General features: G+C 42.7%; 1 protein-coding gene across 1 annotated transcript in view; it reads right to left on the minus strand.

Annotated features, from left to right (window-relative positions):
• RRAS2 (RAS related 2) overlaps positions 1-16037 on the minus strand; it is a gene marked incomplete at both ends in the record, with an annotated part of 75993 nt that extends 59956 nt beyond the window's left edge. Inside the window, one exon of the mRNA XM_080712140.1 lies at positions 15930-16037. Within this exon, the coding sequence (XP_080568266.1) occupies positions 15930-16037 (108 nt within the window). The remainder of the gene's footprint in view (positions 1-15929) is intronic.
• Between the last annotated feature and the right edge of the window lie 2136 nt (positions 16038-18173).

An 18173-nucleotide genomic window follows, 5' to 3' on the forward strand; every position in this document is an offset into this window, starting at 1 on the left:
ACCTATTTTGTATACTTTTTTATTTGGAAACAGGGTCTCTTAAGCCAGCACAGCTGGCTTCGAACCTGCACAATTCTCCTGTCTCCACCTCCCAAGCGCGGGGATTCCAAGCGTGCGTCACCACGCCTGGCTAGAAATAGCTCTTTAAATCAAGTGGTTAGCATGGAAATTCCATGGCAGTATCTGAAAACAAAAATTTGTATAGTGCTCGAATAGGCTATTATAACTATTCATTGACTTAAATACCTGAAATTCACTATTAACATGGGGGGGGGGTGAGGCCAGGGGCATTTTACCTCTAAGCTATAACCCTAGCCCTCTGTTTTATTTTTATTTTAAAAAAGGGTCTCACTAAGCCGTGGAGAGCCTCACTAAGTTGCTGAGGCTTGGCTTCAAACTTACAATTCTCTTGTCTCGGGCCTCCAAGTACAGCAACCGTAAGTGTGCAGCGCCAGGACCACCTTCTTTTATTTTGAAACAAGGCCTCACCAAATTTGTCCAGGATGGCAATCCTCCTGTCTCGACCTCCAAAGTATTAGGATTATAGGCGGCCACTGTGCCCAGCTTCAACTTCAGCTTGTTATTACCCAAACCCACAAATCTCTAAGTTTAAATTCACTTCTTCTCCTCAGTTTAAGATACACGCCTTTGCACACTAGCACAAATGCATAAACATCAACACTTAAGGCAAATGCCTTATTTAGTGGGTACATCATAATTTCCCAGGCAAAAAGGGCAAGATTACAAATAGCTACATATATCTTCAAAATGATTTCTGAAACAATGCCGTTATTATAAATCTTCTTTTGTAGTTTGACTTCAGGACTGGCTTAGTATTCTTTCCCTTATCTCAACCATGTGTCGCCATTCAGCAAAAAACAAGGCACTGGAGAAAGCCCATCAGGAAAGACAAAGGCAATAATTCTTTAAGAGCTTAGTCTAAAGGTGTTTCACATTTCTTGAGTAAGAATTTTCAGAAAGAAATAAAAATAAGACTATTTTGTACAAAGACCATTTTGGATAAAACTAAGTATTTATGGATCAACTACTAAAACTTCTAAAACTACATTTAAATGTGCATATACCATAAATGATCTTTTCTCTTTTTTTTTTTTTTTTGCTTTATATGATCTTTTCATTATATAACACTCTGAAGCCTAAAATGAAAACCAAATCTTTGCCTTTTTTTTTTCTGCTATAAAACCATAACAGGTCAGGTATGATGGCACACACTTTAATTCTAGTAGTTGGGAGCTGAGAGGAGGATCGCAGGTTCTCGGCCAGCCTCACTTATCGAGGCCCTCTGCAACTTAGTGAGACCCTGTTTCAAAATAAAGAATGAAAAATAGGGCTGGGAGTGTAGCTCCCAGTAGAATGCCCCTCGGTTCAATCCCAGTACTTAAAAAACAAGAAAAAAGTAATAGATGTAACCCATCTTTCTTAGTACCTTTTTCCAGTTATTTCCTGTTCAAGACCTAATACTAGCAACTAATAAATAGTAACAAATATTTTACTACATACTTAGCTCTATATAAAAGGGTATTCCTAATCTGTGATTCCCAAAATCTATACATGAAAATGAGATGGATGCAGTGGCACACACCTGTAATCCCAGTTACTTGGGAGGCTCAGATAGGAGGATGATTCCAAATTCTAGACAGGCCTGACCAATCTGGTAAGACCCCATCTAAAAAAAAAAAAAGTAAATAAAAACAAAAATAAAAAAGGACCAAGCATGTTGGCACACACCTGTAATCCCAATACTAGAGAGGCTGAGACTGGAGGGTTGCAGGTCCAAGGACAGCCTCAGTACTTGAGAATCTGTTTCAAATTTTTAAAGGAGGTGGGGAGGGGCCCCTGGGGTATAGCTCCAGAGGCAGAATGCCCCTGGATTCTACCTCAAGTAACATAAACAAACACATTAAAAGAGCCAGGTGATACAAAGTTCAGTGGTAGAGAGCTTGTCTACCCTGCACAAGATAGTGAGGTTCAATACCCAGTGCCAAAGAAAAAAAGGGGAAACCAACTCAACCCTTCTCCACATTTAAATTACTTAAAATTAAAGAGATATGCAAACTGAAAGTACAAATTATCTAGGAATTAACAAAAAATGCAAGATTTTACATCAAACAATATAAAATCAGTCTTGCAATTCCTTTCCAAAGGTCATTAATTATACCACAGATTTTGGGGTGGGAACACACATGTGGAAAAAACTCTCATTAAAAATCTTTTAGGATGTCAAATTATAACATATAGTTACCCAAAAGTACTACAGTGAGAAACAGATGGCAACACATCACTTTTTAGAAAAAAAGGAGGAAAGCCACAGCATGAGATCATGAAAAAGATAATACTAATGCAATATAAGCTTCAGGTACCACCCAAAAAAACATACACACACACATGCAGTCTCTGAATGCTTTCTGTTTCTGGGCCATTCTAATTTCTATACCTACAACAAGAAAACCTTTACTGTGATTTATATTTCATAGCTGTGTAAGCCTACAAATACACAACAGTCTCCCCAACTGAGATGTGAAGGATTAAAAAACTCAAAATAAGCCCCTGCCTGGAATCCCAGCACTTGGAGGCTCAGACAGGAGGATTGCAGGTTGGAGGCCAGCCTCAGCAACTCAGTGACACGCTGTTTCAAAATTAAAAAAAAAAAAAAGCCGGGCATGGTGGCACAGGCTTGTAATCCCAGCATTCAGGAGGCTGAGACCAGAGGATCGCAGTTCGAGGACAGCCTCAGCTACTTAGTGAGGCCCTTCCGCAACTCAGTGAGACCCTGTTTCAAAATAAAGAATTAAAAATTGGGCAGGGGGTGTAGCTTGGAGAACGAATGCCTCTGGGTTCCATCCCCAGACTCACAAGAATAAACGAACAAACAAACAAATAAAACTGAAGCCAGGCACGGTGGTGCACACCTGTAGTCCCAGTACTTGGGAGGCTAAGACAGGAGGATTGCAGGTCCAAGACCAACCTCAATTTACCCCATTTCAAAATAAAAGAGGAAGGGAGTGTAACTCGAAGGTAGAATGCCTCTGGGTTCAATTCCCAGTACCAAAAAAAAGTTAAAAAGTAAAATAATATCAGTCTGGGATGTAGCTCGGGAGAACACTCTTGGGTTTAATCCCTAGTATAAGGAGGGGGGGAAAAAAGTGTAAACCTATCCCTTTTAACCAAAAGGCTGAATGTATTTAAAAAGATTTTTAAAAATTTCCATTTGTTGCCGGGCCTGGTGGCGCAGGCTTGTAATCCCCCCCCCCCGCTTGGGAGGCGGAGACAGGAGGGTCACGCAGGTTCAAAGCCAGCCGTGCTGACTTAAGAGACCCTGCTTCCAAATAAAAAAATATATAAAATAGGTCTGGGAGTGTAGCCCGGAGGTAGAAGGGCTTCCAGGAACCCCAGTACCACCAAAAAAAAAAAAAAAAAAATTCCATTTGTTTAGATCCTCCTGATACTCTCCAGGAAATCGAAACTCCCCAGTATCAACTTGCCCTTCAGCAACAAAAAAGAATGAAAATCTCAGTATCCCAAGACCATTCTGAGGAATGACCAGTTTTTCATTTTCAATGCAAAAACAACTTCATAAAATTAAAAATATATATATGCATATATCTTTTTCTGCACAACAAAAAATGAAATTATTTCATTTATTAGTATCAAAAACTAAGAGAATACCGGTTTTGTGACTTTAAGAAAGACTAGTAAGAATAAGAACGTGGTGGCGCACGCTTGTAATCCCCAAGCTTGGGAGGCGGAGGCTCGCACAGGTTCAAAGCCAGCCTCGCTGGCTTAAGAGACGCTTTTTCCAAATAAAAATATAAAAAATAGTTGTCTGGGAGTGTAGCCCAGAGGTAGAAGGGTTTACAGGAACCCCAGTACCACAGAAAGGAAGGAAGGAAGGAAGGAAGGAAGGAAGGAAGGAAGGAAGGAAGGAAGGAAGGAAGGAATGAATGAATTAGGCAGAGTAGCATATGCCTTTGATCCCTCTATTTGGGAGGCTGAGACAGAAGGATCAATTCAAAGTCAGCCTCACCAATTTAGTGAGACCCTATTTCAAAAATAAAAAATAAAATGGGGCTGGGGGTAGCTCAGAGGTAAACACCCCTATGTTCAATCCCTAGTATCACAAAAAATAAAATGAAATAAAATAAAGGAAAATGTTACCATTTTTTTACTATCAGACTGAGATATCAAGGGCATTAAATGTTTGCAAGTAATTATATTCGACATTCAGAAAATTTTATCAGTGGAGACAAATTTCTCTAGAAAGAAGAATATCTTATCCTTTGAATTAACAATAAAATACACAAATTACAGAAAACTAGAGATATAGCTCAGTACCACAAAAAAAAAAAAAAAGGCCAGGATGGTTGAACATGCTGTAATCCCAGCATTCAGGAGGCTGAGACAGGAAAATTGTGGTTCCCACCCAGCTTCAGCTACTCAGTGAGGTCCTCTGCAATTCAGAGAAACCCTGTTTCAAAATAAAGAATAAAGAATAAAAAAATAGGGCTGGGGGTAGAATGCCCCTAGGTTCCATCCTCAGTACAAAAAAAAAAAAAAAAAAAAAAAAATTATAGAGAGCCAAAGCACAAATAATAAGTATTTCAAAGAAGATAACTAAGAAAATGAATATAAAGAAGAAATTCTTCCCAGACCTAAAGGTATTTCATTTTTTCCCCCTGAGGAAACAAACAAGTGAACAAAAGAAAAACTTCTAATCATATCTTGCTATGTTTCTATTCCCAATGATAAGTGAATGCTACAGGCATACAAGTAGAAAAGTTATTTCTACAGAAAAGAAACTTGAGGCTAGCCAAATAAAGATAAATAAAGCAGTTTGTCCATTATTTTAACACAAAAATGCTGAAATTCAGTAATTTTATACCCAACCAAATCATCAACTCTCATGATTATAAAACAAACTCTGCTCATTATCATTACCTAAGGCAACATAAAATACGCTAACTTTGGAGGCTGTAAGTATAGTATAGGTCAGTGGTAAACTGCCTGCCTCACATTTGACAGAGACCCTCATTTAGTCCCTAGCACAGGAAAAAAATGCTAACTTTGATCCCATGGTCAAGGTGAAGTCAGTGAGGCTTCTTTCCTATAAAGTTATTTTCTCCTTGATAAATAATATCTTAGAGGAACATAATCAGATTATGTTAACATGTAAATCTATCAAATTTTCAACTATTTTTAACATCCATTTATGATCCGTTTATGATTCTTACGTGAATCAGTCATTATAACTGCCAAAAGGTGATTTTCTAATTACACTCCTTCTTGAATATTCATTCATTAATCTGAATTCTACATGAAGAACATAATTACCAGATGAGGTGGCACATGTCTATTTTTCCAGTACTTGGGAGGCTAAGAAAGGAAGATAGACTGGACAAGTCGGCAAAACCCTGACTCAACATAAAAAATAAAAAATAAAAAGGGGTGGGAGTGTAGCTCAGTTGTAGAACACCCCGGATTTGATCCCCAGTACCAAACACACACATAAAAAAAAAAAACTAAATTATTCATTTCTCACCATGGAGTCATAGATTCTTTGTAAGCAATAATCAACTGTCTTATTTCCATGATTAAATTGTCCTGAGTGAGCCAATGGAGGTTATTCCAAGAGGACTCCTGTGTCTAACATGTCCCCAGCATTTTATTTTTTGAGTGCTTCCTTATTTTCTGACATAAGAAACTCTAAGCTCATCTTGTATTTAGTTCCTTCTAGTAGAGACTGGTATTTAGAAACCAAGATCTAGTGTGAGATGATCTCACAGCTAAGAAGTATCACTTTTGCTGGGACCTATCAGTGGAGCTGGGGGGAGAGGGTATACAGATATATGCATGTGTATCCATGTGCATCTACTACGTTTTTTGTATTTACATGTTTTTAAAATCATGAGTTTATACCAATATCTTCAATTTCAGTCAACAGAGTTTATTCTACCCTTCTCTCTTCTCACATTTATAGCTCCCTTCTCTCCAACACTGAGGAACAGGTTCCCATTTCCTAAAATGTTTAACTTACTGGCTAATACTGGTATGCAAAATCCCAATCCCAAGCCTCTGGGACCCCCCCCCAAAACAAAACAACAACAAAAAAAAACCTATCAACTAAAGTTTAATGTTTGCTTCAAGTTTGGTTTTGGTTTTTTCTTTATCCTAAGGACACAGTCCGCATACTAGATTCAAAATTTACCTATATTAGTTTTTACTTTTGCCCCTTCAATGTGATTGTTAGTCATTTGAAATAAGGTCCAGTTCATTTGTTTATATTCTACCTTAAGGCTTTTTCTTCATCACTTAATTTTCTTGCTGTGTTCACTATTTATATACTGAGTATATGAAATATTAACATGGTTCCAAGTCAAAAATGGTATCCTCAGAATTCACTACCCCATTCCTTCTATCCCTTCCACTTCATTCCTACTCACTGTCTCAAGGCAACCAATCTCATCAATCTCTCATGTGTCCTTCTTGTGCTTTGGTTTTGTCATGACCAAATACACAGGTACTTTCTTATTTTACCTTCTTTCTTACACTATATATGAAGAACTTTACTTTTTCTCCTACTTAACTTTTCCTTTTTTTTTTTTTTTTTTTGTGTGGTACTAGGGTTCCTGGAAGCCCTTCTACCTCCAGGCTACACTCCCAGACCTGTTTTTATATGTTTTGTTATTTGGAAACAAGGTCTCTTAAGCCAGCAAAGCTAGCTTTGAAGCTGCATGATCCTCCAGTCTCCGCCTCCCAAGCGCTGGGATTACAACCCTGCACCACCAAGCCCTGCTGTCCCACTTAACTTTTTTTTACTAAAATTTTTATTTTAGAGCTGGGCGTGGTGGCGCACACTTGTAATCCCTGCGCTTAGGAGGCTGAGACAGGAGGATTGCACAGATTCAAAGCCAGCTTCAGCTACTTAGGGAGGCTCTCGGCAACTTAGTGAGACCCTGTTTCCAAATAAAAATATAAAATAGGTCTGGGAGTATAGCCTGGAGGTAGAAAGCCCTTAGGTTCCACCCCCAGTACCACATTATATATCTTAGTAAATACTCAAATTCATTGAAACCTTTCTCTTTTTTAATAGCTGCATATGCTCTTCTGGATGAAAACATCATGTTCTTCAACTATTCTATTCTGCAAACATTCACCTCATGTCTCCTAATGTAATACACTTATAAGAATACATATTTTCTGTGTTATTCCTGTCATCCCTCAAAAAAAGGAACATCTTGGAGTCAATTACGAAAAACATCAGCCGCTGGGCGTGGTAGTAGTCTAGTATTGGTAGGCTGAGATAGGAGAATCATCCTCAGCAGCCTCATGAGGGTCTCTACAACTTAGACCTTGTTTCAAAATAAAAACATAAAAATAGGGCTGGGGATGTAGCTCAGAGGTAGAATGCCCCTGAACTCAATCCTCAGTACCACACACACAAAAAAAGAAAAAACAAATATGAAAAACAAAATTCACAAACTAGCTAATAGGAATACATCAATGTTAATTTCCAACTTGGATTATTATACTTTTTTTTGGTGGTACTGGGGTTCCTGGAAACCCTTCTACCTCCGAGCTACACTCCCAGACACCTATTTTTTTATATGTATTTGTATGTGGAAACAGGTTCTCTTAAGCCAGTGTGGCTGGCTTCAAACCTGTGCGATATCCTGTCTCCGCCTCCCAAGCGGGGATTACAAGCGTGCGCCACCACGCCCGGCCACCTTCACAGGGCGTTATTATACTATGTTTATGTAAGTAAATACCCTTGTTCTTAGAAAATAAGAGGTCTTTAAGCATGGAGGAAGGGGCAGAGGTATTGTCATCCACTTACACTCCAATGGTTTGTTGTTTTTAATGTGTACATATTTGGAAAATGAAGCAAAAATGATAAACTATTAACATTTGAAAAATGTAAGGTTATTTTTAAAAGATGTATCGAGCATCTTTTTAAAACTTATATTCCTAATTCTAATACTGAACATTTACTTATATGTAGATAGAGCTCTTTCTCTAAGGGAAAAACATCACCATATGAGACACAAACACACCAGAATATAAAAGAAGACATTTAAAGTCAAGACACCCTATGTCAGAATTTCCTTCTACTTCTCTGACAAAAGCCGCCATCCTCTGTAAGACAATGTTTTTCCCTGAGCGCCAGAATTTGTATCATGGCATAGTCTGCAGAACCATTTCAATTGTTAATACAAATTAATCTCTAGTACTACTAGAAACACTGGGAGAAGTGTTTTCAATGCTAACAATTCATTTGTAAATTTGTAAATTGACTTTCAAAATTACTCAAAAGCCTGTCCAATGGGCACAGTAGCACCTGTACAACTTAGACTCTGTCTCAAAATAAAAAATAAAAGGGCTGGGGGATATAGCTCAATGGTAGAACACACCTGAATTGAATCCTAAGTAGAGCAAGGGGGGGGGGGGAATGTAGTAATGGAATAGCAAGTGACAAATTTAAACTCACAATGCTGACACATGGATCAAGTACCCATTAACACAAATATTAAATCCTGGAATCTTGCCGGGCGTGGTGGCGCACGCTTGTAATCCCCGCGCTTGGGAGGCAGAAACAGGAGGATCCTGCAGGTTCGAAGCCAGCCGCGCGCGCTGGCTTAGGAGACCCTGTTTCCAAATAAAAATGTAAAAATGGGTCTGGGAGTGTAGCCCGGAAGTAGAGGGCTTCCAGGAACCCCAGTACCACAAAATAAATAAATAAATAAATAAATAAATAAATAAATAAATAAATAAATAAATCCTGGAATCTCTCCAGGATCTCTGCCCCAGGAAGCACTAGGCAGAAGACAAACTGTAGGTGAAGAGCAATGTTTGAGGCTGGTCCAGACTGACAGGTTTTAAGACCGCCTAGAACTTAAGATGCGCAAAATCAGCTAAACCTACACAGCTCAAAATCTGACAACCTGCTAAAAATCTGACACGTTGCTAAAGGAACAGAGACTGAAGCCAAGCATGGTGGCATATACCTCTAATCCTAGCTACTCAGGAGGCCAGGCCAAGAGGATCAAAAGTGCAAGGCCTGCCTGGGCAACTTAGCAAAATTCTTCTCTCAAAATAAAATAAAAGGACTAGGAATGCAGCACAGTGGTACACTGCCCCTGGGGTCCATCACCAGTACCCCCAAAGAGAAAAGTTAAGGAAAAAAATCTGGGGGGGTTGGGGGGAGGAGGAGTGCTGGAGATTAAACCCTGAGGCATTTACCTCTGCACTATACTTCCAGCCCTTTTTATTTTGTATTTGTAAACAGGGCCTCACTTAGTTGCTGAGAATAATCTCAAACCTGAGATCCTCCAATCTCAGCCTCCCAAGTAATGGGAGTGCAAACATACACCACCATGCCTGCCTTAAATTTCTCTTTTTATTCTTTTTTTTTTTTTTTTTTTTTGGTGTGTGTGTGTGTGTGTGTGTGTGGTACTAGGGGTGGAACTCAGGGGCTTTTCTACCTCCGGGCTATACTCCCAGACCTATTTTATACTTTATTTGGAAACAGAGTCTCACTAAGTTGCTGAGAGCCTCACTCAGTAGCTGAGGCTGGCTTCGAACCTGTGTGATCCTCCTGGTTCAGCCTCCCAAGCGCTGGGATTACAAGCGTGCACCACCACGCCCGGCAAATTTCTCTTTTTAAATCTGTAAAATATGTATAGCCTGTTCTCAAAGGTGCCTGATGAAGCACTAACCCAAAAACCTAATAATTACTCCATTATTTTTGTGGGGGGGGGCGCCTAGGGATGGAACTCAGGGGGGCATTAGACCTCCGAGCTACACCCCTTGCCCTATTTTTTATTCTTTATCTTGAAACAGGGTCTCACTAAGTTGCGGAGACCCTCACTAAGTAGCTGAGGCTGTCTACGAACCACGATCCTCTGGTCTTAGCCTCCTGAATGCTGGGATTACAAGCATGTGCCACCATGCCCAGCTTTCTGTTCTTTTTAACCCAGGATCTAATATATGCTAAGCACACACTCTACCACTGATCTATGCCCCCAATCCCATTTCTTTTTTCCCTTTTCCTTTTTCATTTATGGTACTGAGGATTGAACCCAGAGGCACTCTACCTCCAAGTTACACCTCCAGCTGTTTCTTATTTTTTGTTTTGAAACAGGATCTCACCAGTGTGTTGAGATTCTCATTACGTTACTAAGCCTGTGTCCTCAAACCTGCAAAATCCCATCTCAGCCTCACAAGTGCTGGAATTATAGGCATGCACCACCACGCCAGGCCTCTAGTCCCACGTCTTAAAACCAAGACAGGAAAAGTGGTACATGACTGTAATACCAGTATTTGGGAGGCTTAGACAGGAGGATCACAGGTTCAAGGTCCGTACCCAGTAACTTAGCAAGATCCTATTTCAAAATAAAAAGGCCTGAGAGTGTCAGTTCAATCCCCAAAACCACACTAGTTGTTTCCCCCGCCCCTTGGTAGGGGGGTGGGAAATAAGCTGGACAACAATGGTGCATGCCTAAAATCACAGTACTTACAAGGCTATGACAGGAGGATCCCAGGTTCAAGGACAGCCTCAGCAACTTAGTGAGACTCTGTTTCAAAATAAAAAGGGCTGGTAGGTAGTTCTAAGATAGAATGACCCTGAGTTTAACCCCCAAAACCAAAAAAAAAAAGGTCAACTCCCAATTAATAAAAACTTTTCCCAACTCAAACTCAAAATGAAATCAATATTCAACCTGTTAGAAGAAAGAGATGGGGGTTGGAGTGGGGAGTCTAATAAAGACTTAAGAGACTAGATTATTTGTTGAAAAATAAAAATTACAAATTTTGTTTTAGAAGAGCAGCAAGATACAAAAGAGCAGCAAATAAAACCAGGTATCAATTATTATTGTTCAGTAGACAGCACTGTGAATGATTTGCAGACATCGTTTTATTGACTCTAAAAATCCTATTGATGCTGTTATTGTCCTTTTTCAACAGGAAAACTGAGGCTTAGAGAATCCAGCTAAAAATGAATCTTATAATTGCAGAGGTACAGCTGGGTACCAATACTTGGGAGGCTAAGATACAGGAGGACTGCAGGTTCAAGGACAGCCTTAGCAAATAGCCAACCTTTCAGCAACCTAGCTTCAAAAACAAAAACATAAAAAGGGCTGGAAGTATAGCTCAGAGGTAGAGTGCTGCCCCTAGGTTCAATCCCAGTACCACAAAAAATAAAAAATAAAAAAAAAACCAAGATCCTCATCATCGTCATCTCTGGAGCACATAGATTTCAACCAAACCCCAGCATTCTATGGAGAAGACACTGAAGCCAGGGATTAAAGGAGATCAAGACTAACTACCAAAGTGACCTGAGAAGAAAACTCAAGATCCCAATTTCCAATCAGCTCTCCGTTCCACTTTGTACTACACCAAAATCATGTCCTCCCTACAGTTTACTCATCATTTAGGTTTTCTATTAAACCAACAGAACAAAAAAATAATAATAATAACTTTCAAAAAAACTATGAGCAGCCAGGTATGGTGGCACACACTTGTCATCGCAATACTTGGAAGGCTGAGAAGAAGGATTGCCTCAGCAACTTAGGAAAAGCCTGTTTCAAACCTTCAAAAGAGCTGGGTGTGATGGCACACATCTAGGATCCCGTTAGAGGCTAAGACAGGAGGCAGGTTTGAGGCCAGTCTGAGCACTTATTGAGGCTCTCAGTAACTTAGCAAGATCATTTCCATTTTTATTTTATAAAAAGAAAAATGGGGTTGGGAGAATAATTTAGAGGTAGAACATACTTGGGTTCAATCTCCAGCACAGAAAAGAGAGGAGTGGAGAGGTGGAGAGAGGAGGGGGGACAGGGAGGTCATGTACACACATACACTCTTAATAACTTAATACTTTATACTTTTAACACCTCTACTTTATAATTTGCTGTATTTTTTTATTTTGTAATACTGGGGATTGAACCCAGGCACATTCTGCCTCTGAGCTACCTCCACTCCTATTTTACTTTTATTTGGAAGTTGCAGAAGGACTCACTTAATTGTTGAGGCTGTTCTCAAATCTGCAATCCTCCTGTCTCAGCCTCCCAAGTACTAGGATTAGACATGCACCACCACTCTTGGCTTTATTTTTAAACAGGGTCTCACTAAGTTGCAGAAGGCCTCACTACATTGCTAAACTGGCCTTGAACCTGCAATTCTCCAATCTCAGCCTCCCAAGTACTGGGATTATAGGTGTGTACCACTGCAACCAGCTTATTGTATTTATTTTTAAAGTGGAAATGGCATCTCAACTTAATACTTTAATTTCTTACTTTTGCAATTCTTCAAATGCAAAGAAGGTAAAAACTAAATTAAAGGTCAAAAAAGGGCTACAGGCAATGCTGTTTTTAATTTCTCCATTCCCAAATTCTTTTTTTTTTTTTTTGCTCAAGATAACAGAAAAATATATACTGAAAGATATTAAAAAGAGAGAATGTAGTATTTCAGAAGTCTTAAAAAGAAAACATAGGGTTGGACAGGGTGGTATATGCCTGTAATCCCAGTTATCTGGGAGGCTAAGGCAGGAAGATATCAAGTTTGAGGCAAGCCTGAGCAACTTGGAAAGACTATTTCTCAAAAATATAGTTTAAAGCACCAGGCGTGGTGGTGCATGCTTGTAATCCCAGAATTTGAGAGGCTGAGACAGGAAGATGACAGTTTGTGGACAGCCTCAGGTACTTAGTGAGGCCCTTTGCAATCAGTGAGACCCTATTTCAAAATAAAGAATAAAAATAGGGCTAGGGTTTAGCTTGGAGGTAGAATATCCCTGGGTTCCATCCCCAATACCACAGAAAAAAAGTGTGTGTGTGTTTTTGTGTGTGTGTAAGTGTGTGAGTAATTTTTAAAAAAATAGGACTTTTGTGCCATTTCTAATCTACAAAGAGAACCAACTTCTTTATTAAAAATGATTATTCTAGGGCATAGTGACACATGCCTGTAAACCCAGTACTTGGGAGACTAAGACAGAAGGATATCACAAGTTTGAGGCCAGCCTCATCAACTTAGCAAGACCTTGCTTCAAAATAAAAAATAAAAAGGGCTGGAGTTGTAGGTCAGAGGTAGAATGTCCCTGAATTCAACCCTTAGTACCAAAAAAAAAAAAAAAGGAAAGAAAAAAAAATAGAATGATTATTCTGTTTCCCTCTCCCTCCCGTTTCTACTGCTGAACAAATCAGTACAGCTTAGATTTAACTCCCCAGTCACACAATAGCAGCTCTATTAAGTATAGATAATGAAGTCACTTTAGTTCCACAATATAAAATTAATAATAATAATGTAGTAGCCTTACAATGTACTAGACAGTGTTCTAAGCCCTTAACATATTTAACTCATTTAATTTTCACAACCATGTTGTACATTTTATCTCCCCAGTTTACAAATGAGGAAATCTGAGGTACTTGCCTAAGGTTACCCTTGGAACAAGTAGCAGAGCTGGCTCTTGATCCAGGTGGTCTGTTTCTTTCCTCTCCAGAAAGCCTCCACTTCAAAGCCTATGTCCCCAGATTCATTGGCCCCAAGGTACCTATTCTACTTCCTCCTGCTGCCTGCTTCCTCTCTCCAAACTACCATGACTCCCCCATACTCACACTGACATTTACATTCTCCTTATCACCAAGCCCACATAATGCCTTTTTTGGGTGGGAGGCTGAGGCTGGAACCCAGGGCCTCCATTGGGGCAAGCTAGGTAACTGTTCTTTCTATTGATCTAAGCCCCCAACCCCACCCATAATGCTTTTATCAACCCTTCAAAGACTGACTTTTCCAAGTCTGAATTCCTTTGCATTTAAACATAGAACTGAACACAAGCACACTTATAAAAAACGACCACAATGAGTGGAAAACACACTACATACCAAATACAATGCTAAGATCTTATCATTTAAAAGTTGTGCAAAATGCCGGGCATGGTGGCGCACACTTGTAATCCCCGCGCTTGGGAGGCTGAGACAGGAGGATCGCACAGGTTCAAAGCCAGCCTCAGCTACTTAGTGAGGCTTTCAGCAACAACCTAGCGAAACCCTGTTTCCAAATAAAAAGGTCTGGGAGTATAACCTGGAGGTAGAAAGCCTCTGGGTTCCACCCCTAGTACCACCAAAAAAAAAAAAAAAAAGTTGTGCAAAATGTGTTACAGAACCATTTTGCTGACAACTGAGGCTCCAAGAGGCTTAATATTTTTGCAGTGTTCTCATAGCCATGAAAGAGTAAGACACTCAAATTTGTATGACTCAAAATTTATAGTCTTGACATGTTTTATATATGCTTTTCTCATCGTACCTTTTTACTTGATATCATCTAGAGCATCCAGATACTATACTATTCACAAAGAAAATATTTAACAATTGAATTCTAGAAAATCATTAGGAAGACAGCAATTACCATTATCTTAATGGTTTCTAATATTATTTCCAAAACCAAAAATGCTGATACCTTATTTAAATAATTAACTTATGAATTCAATTACATTCAGAGGGTCCCTTCCTTCAAAAAAAACTTAAATAATGTGATCTAAATCCAGGGTTTTTTATCCTTCCTCCAAAGCTAACCATCAGACTAGTGAACCATCAGATCAGTCGCCAAAGAAAGGGATAGCTATAAATTGTTTTGCCTCGCCATCAGTTAGCTAAAAATCTATCTTGGCCCTAGGGAAATAGCAATATGACAGCATCCCTGATTCTGTCTGCTAAACTTACTACTCTCACCTCTTACTCAGTGTGATTTTTTTTTTAACCCACTAATGAGCGTACTGTAAAGGCTCATTACATAAACATCCTCTCTTCCTGGATCCAAAGGTTTCAGCAGATCTGAATCCCATGAAATGTTATAGCAGTAGTCATTGTTCATTTATTCAATGTGAAAGGTGACAATCACATTTACGTTAGGGCATTCTGTATTTTAATGTCGTTATAAACGTAACCGTTTATAATGAAATGAAATAAGCTATGCAAGTACTTCAATGACAAACAGTGGAAACAGGAATCAAAAAAAAAAAAATTCCCCATCAGTACTTTTGATACAGTAAAAATATCTCTGTTACCTGATACCGCGGGGCACCTTCGTTCTCTCCCAGCATATGCCACACCTTTTAGGTTGACAAAAGCGGGAAGATAGCTAGGTTTTCTTTCAAAAAAATACCCCCAAAAGATCCCTCAAACCTCTCTCCGGAGCAAATTCGATGAATGAAGAACTCCACCTCCCTTCCCTTTAACACAGCCCGACTTTCCCCCTCCAGCAACCACAGGGGTGGGGCACGGGTGGAGAGGGTCGCCCGAAGACCGAATGCGCGGTGAGTTGAGAGGCTCGCTCACCTCTCGGCCTCGGCTCGCCCGCCTCCGGCCTCGGCTCGCCCGCCTCCCGGCCTCCACTCCCCAGCCTCTCGGCCTCCACTCCCCAGCCTCCCGGGCTCCACTCACCTGCCTCCCGGCCTCCACTCGCTCACTTCCCCGCCTCGGCTCGCTCGCCTCCCGGCCTCCCGGTCCCAAACTTCACCTTGGCACGGCGGGAGGCGAGAGAGCCGCAAGAATTCCTAGGACGGTCTCACCCCATCTAAGCACGACCTCCGCCGGCTCGAAGCCACCATGGCCCCCACCAGACCTATTACCTAAGAGGCTACCGGCGGGGAGCGACACACAAAGAGCGCCGCGGCGGCGCGGGGTCCGGGCGGCGCCGGCCGGGGCAGGAAGCCGGCGGGCGCGCGAGGTGCGGCGGGCCGGGGCCGGGGCCGGGGCCGGGGCCGGGGCCCGCGCTGCCCGCCGCCCGCCGCCCGCCGCCCGCGCCCCGCCCCGCCCGCCGCATTCCTGAGCCGCCGACCCCGGGCTCGCCGCGCGGGGCGCCGGGGACAGCGGGGGATGGCGGGGCGCCGCCCGCCACAGGTAGCCCCGCAGGCCCGCGCCACGCACCTGGATGAACTGGATGGTGAGCGCCGACTTGCCCACGCCGCCCCCGCCGACCACCACGAGCCGGTACTTCTCCTGGCCGGAGCCGTCCCGCCAGCCGGCCGCGGCCATGGGGCCGCCGCGAGCCCAGCCCGGCCGCGCCGAGCCGCCCGCTGGGCCTGGCTCCGGGGTGCGCGGCGGGCGGCGGCGGCCGAGGGCGGGCGGCGCGGCCGGGGCGGGCGGGCGCGGAGGCGCGGGGCGAGCGAGGGCACGGCGGCCGCGGCTCCGGCTCCTCCGCAGCGCCTGGCGAACGCTGCCTCCAGCGCCGCTACAAATGGCCGTCTGGGGGCGGGGCCGCCGGCCGGGCTGCTGCATATGCATGAGGGGGCGTGGTCGCGGGCGGGCCGCTGCGTCTGTGTGAAGGGGCGTGGGCGCCGGGCCTGGTCACTGCATATGCATGAGGGGGCGGGGCCTGTCGCTCCAGGCCGGGCGGCGACCGCGACCCGGAGACCCCGGCGCCCGAAGAAGCCAGCGAGACCGAGCGTGACCCTCCTGCCAGGCGCCAGGGCGTATGTGGCTGAAAAAGGCTGCGTGTGACAGCGTGTGTGAAAAATAGAAGTGTTGTCACATTAACTCGTAGGAGAGTCCATACCCTGTTATAGGAGTGCAGATGGTGACCATACTTGTGTAAAAAACAGTATGTGGCGGTGATGGAGGATCACGGTAATGGAGTGTGTGATGGGCTAGTGGCGGTGACAGCCCGTGAGGAATGTGACAGTGACTGAGCACGGGGAATAAATCACTGAGATTGAGCGCGCGTGGACAAGTGAAAGTGACAGATTTGGAGTGTGTCAGGACATTGTCTCGGTGGCTCTGTTTCTGTGTGAGCAATGTGCGGTGATGGCGGATGAGGAGTGTGGGAGAGATTAGCTGGTACCTGCCAGGCAGCCACCAGGCTCAACGCACACGTATGCGTTCCTGCCCTCAGGGAACTCAGTCCAGCACCTCAGGAGACAGCAAGACCGCATCATAGTGCAAAACGATGGTGCTGTGACTGTGTAAGCAACCGTGCCCGGGGGAGAAGTACTCACCCAGAGCTGAAGTCAGGGAAGGCTTCCCAACAGACCTGAAGAATGAGCGCTATATATTGATAGGCAGATAATTGGAAGAAAAACATTCCAGAGAACGGAAACCGCATAGGCAAAAGTAAATGCTGGGGAGTTTACATACCAATGGTTGTGACTAAAAAGTGATTTTCTGGCCAAGCTAGGTGGTGAACACCTGCGATCTCGGCTACAAGGGAGGCTGAGGTCGGTTGATTGGGAATTCAAGGCCAGCCTGTCTCAAAGTAAAAAGGGCTGGGAGTGAAGCTCACTTATAAAGTGCCCCTGGGTTCAATCCTCAGTACTGGGGCAAAAAAGTGGTTATTCATATGTATATCATTTTCACTCAATAACAGGTATTATTACAATAGGAAAGAGGAAAGAGAAATGTAGCAAGAATCACAGCATATGTAATCAGGAGAGCAATTAAGGACATAGGATCCAGGACCAGACTGGATAAAATCCTTCCTCTTTCACTAATGGTGTGATGGTGGGAACTTATTCTCTGTACCTTAGTTTTCTCTAATAGAAGGACAATGAGACTACACACCTTGTAGAGATTTGGGGGGATTTGGGGGAGGAGTTGAACCCAGAAGCATCCAAGCTACACCCCCAGCCCAACTTTAATTCTTATTTGGAAACAGGGGCTCACTAGGGTACTGAGAGCCTCGCTAAGTTGCCAAGGCTGCCTTTAAACTGGCGATCTTCCTGTCTCAGCCTCCCAAGTACATGGATTACAAGCATGGGCCACCATGCCTGGCTCCTCATGTGGATTTTAGTAAGAAATTAATGAATCAATGCTTATGTGGCATATAAAGCAGTACTGGAGTGTAGTAAGCATTGATGGTGGCTTTGGAATGTGCCTGAAAGTTCTGGGACACACTTAATGACTCAATCAGAACCAGTGAGATGTGGCAGGGGAGATGTTGCCTAATTTCCCAGGCTGGGTCAGAAGAGACCATACGGCTTTCACCCCATCTCTTGGGATTCTTCCTCTGGGAGAAATAAAGAAAGAAATCCGATTACCATACAATCGCTACGCTAAAGAAGCCTCATGTAGACATGCCAGTCAAAAGTCCCTCTGAGCTCCCACCAGACCATCATCATCAGCTGCCAGCCGTGTGACACTTCTGGGACTCCCAGTCCCATCCAGCCCCTGCTAGCA

The sequence above is a fragment of the Muscardinus avellanarius genome, assembly GCF_963383645.1.
Source record: "Muscardinus avellanarius genome assembly, chromosome: 1".
NCBI classification, from domain to species: Eukaryota; Metazoa; Chordata; class Mammalia; order Rodentia; family Gliridae; genus Muscardinus; species Muscardinus avellanarius.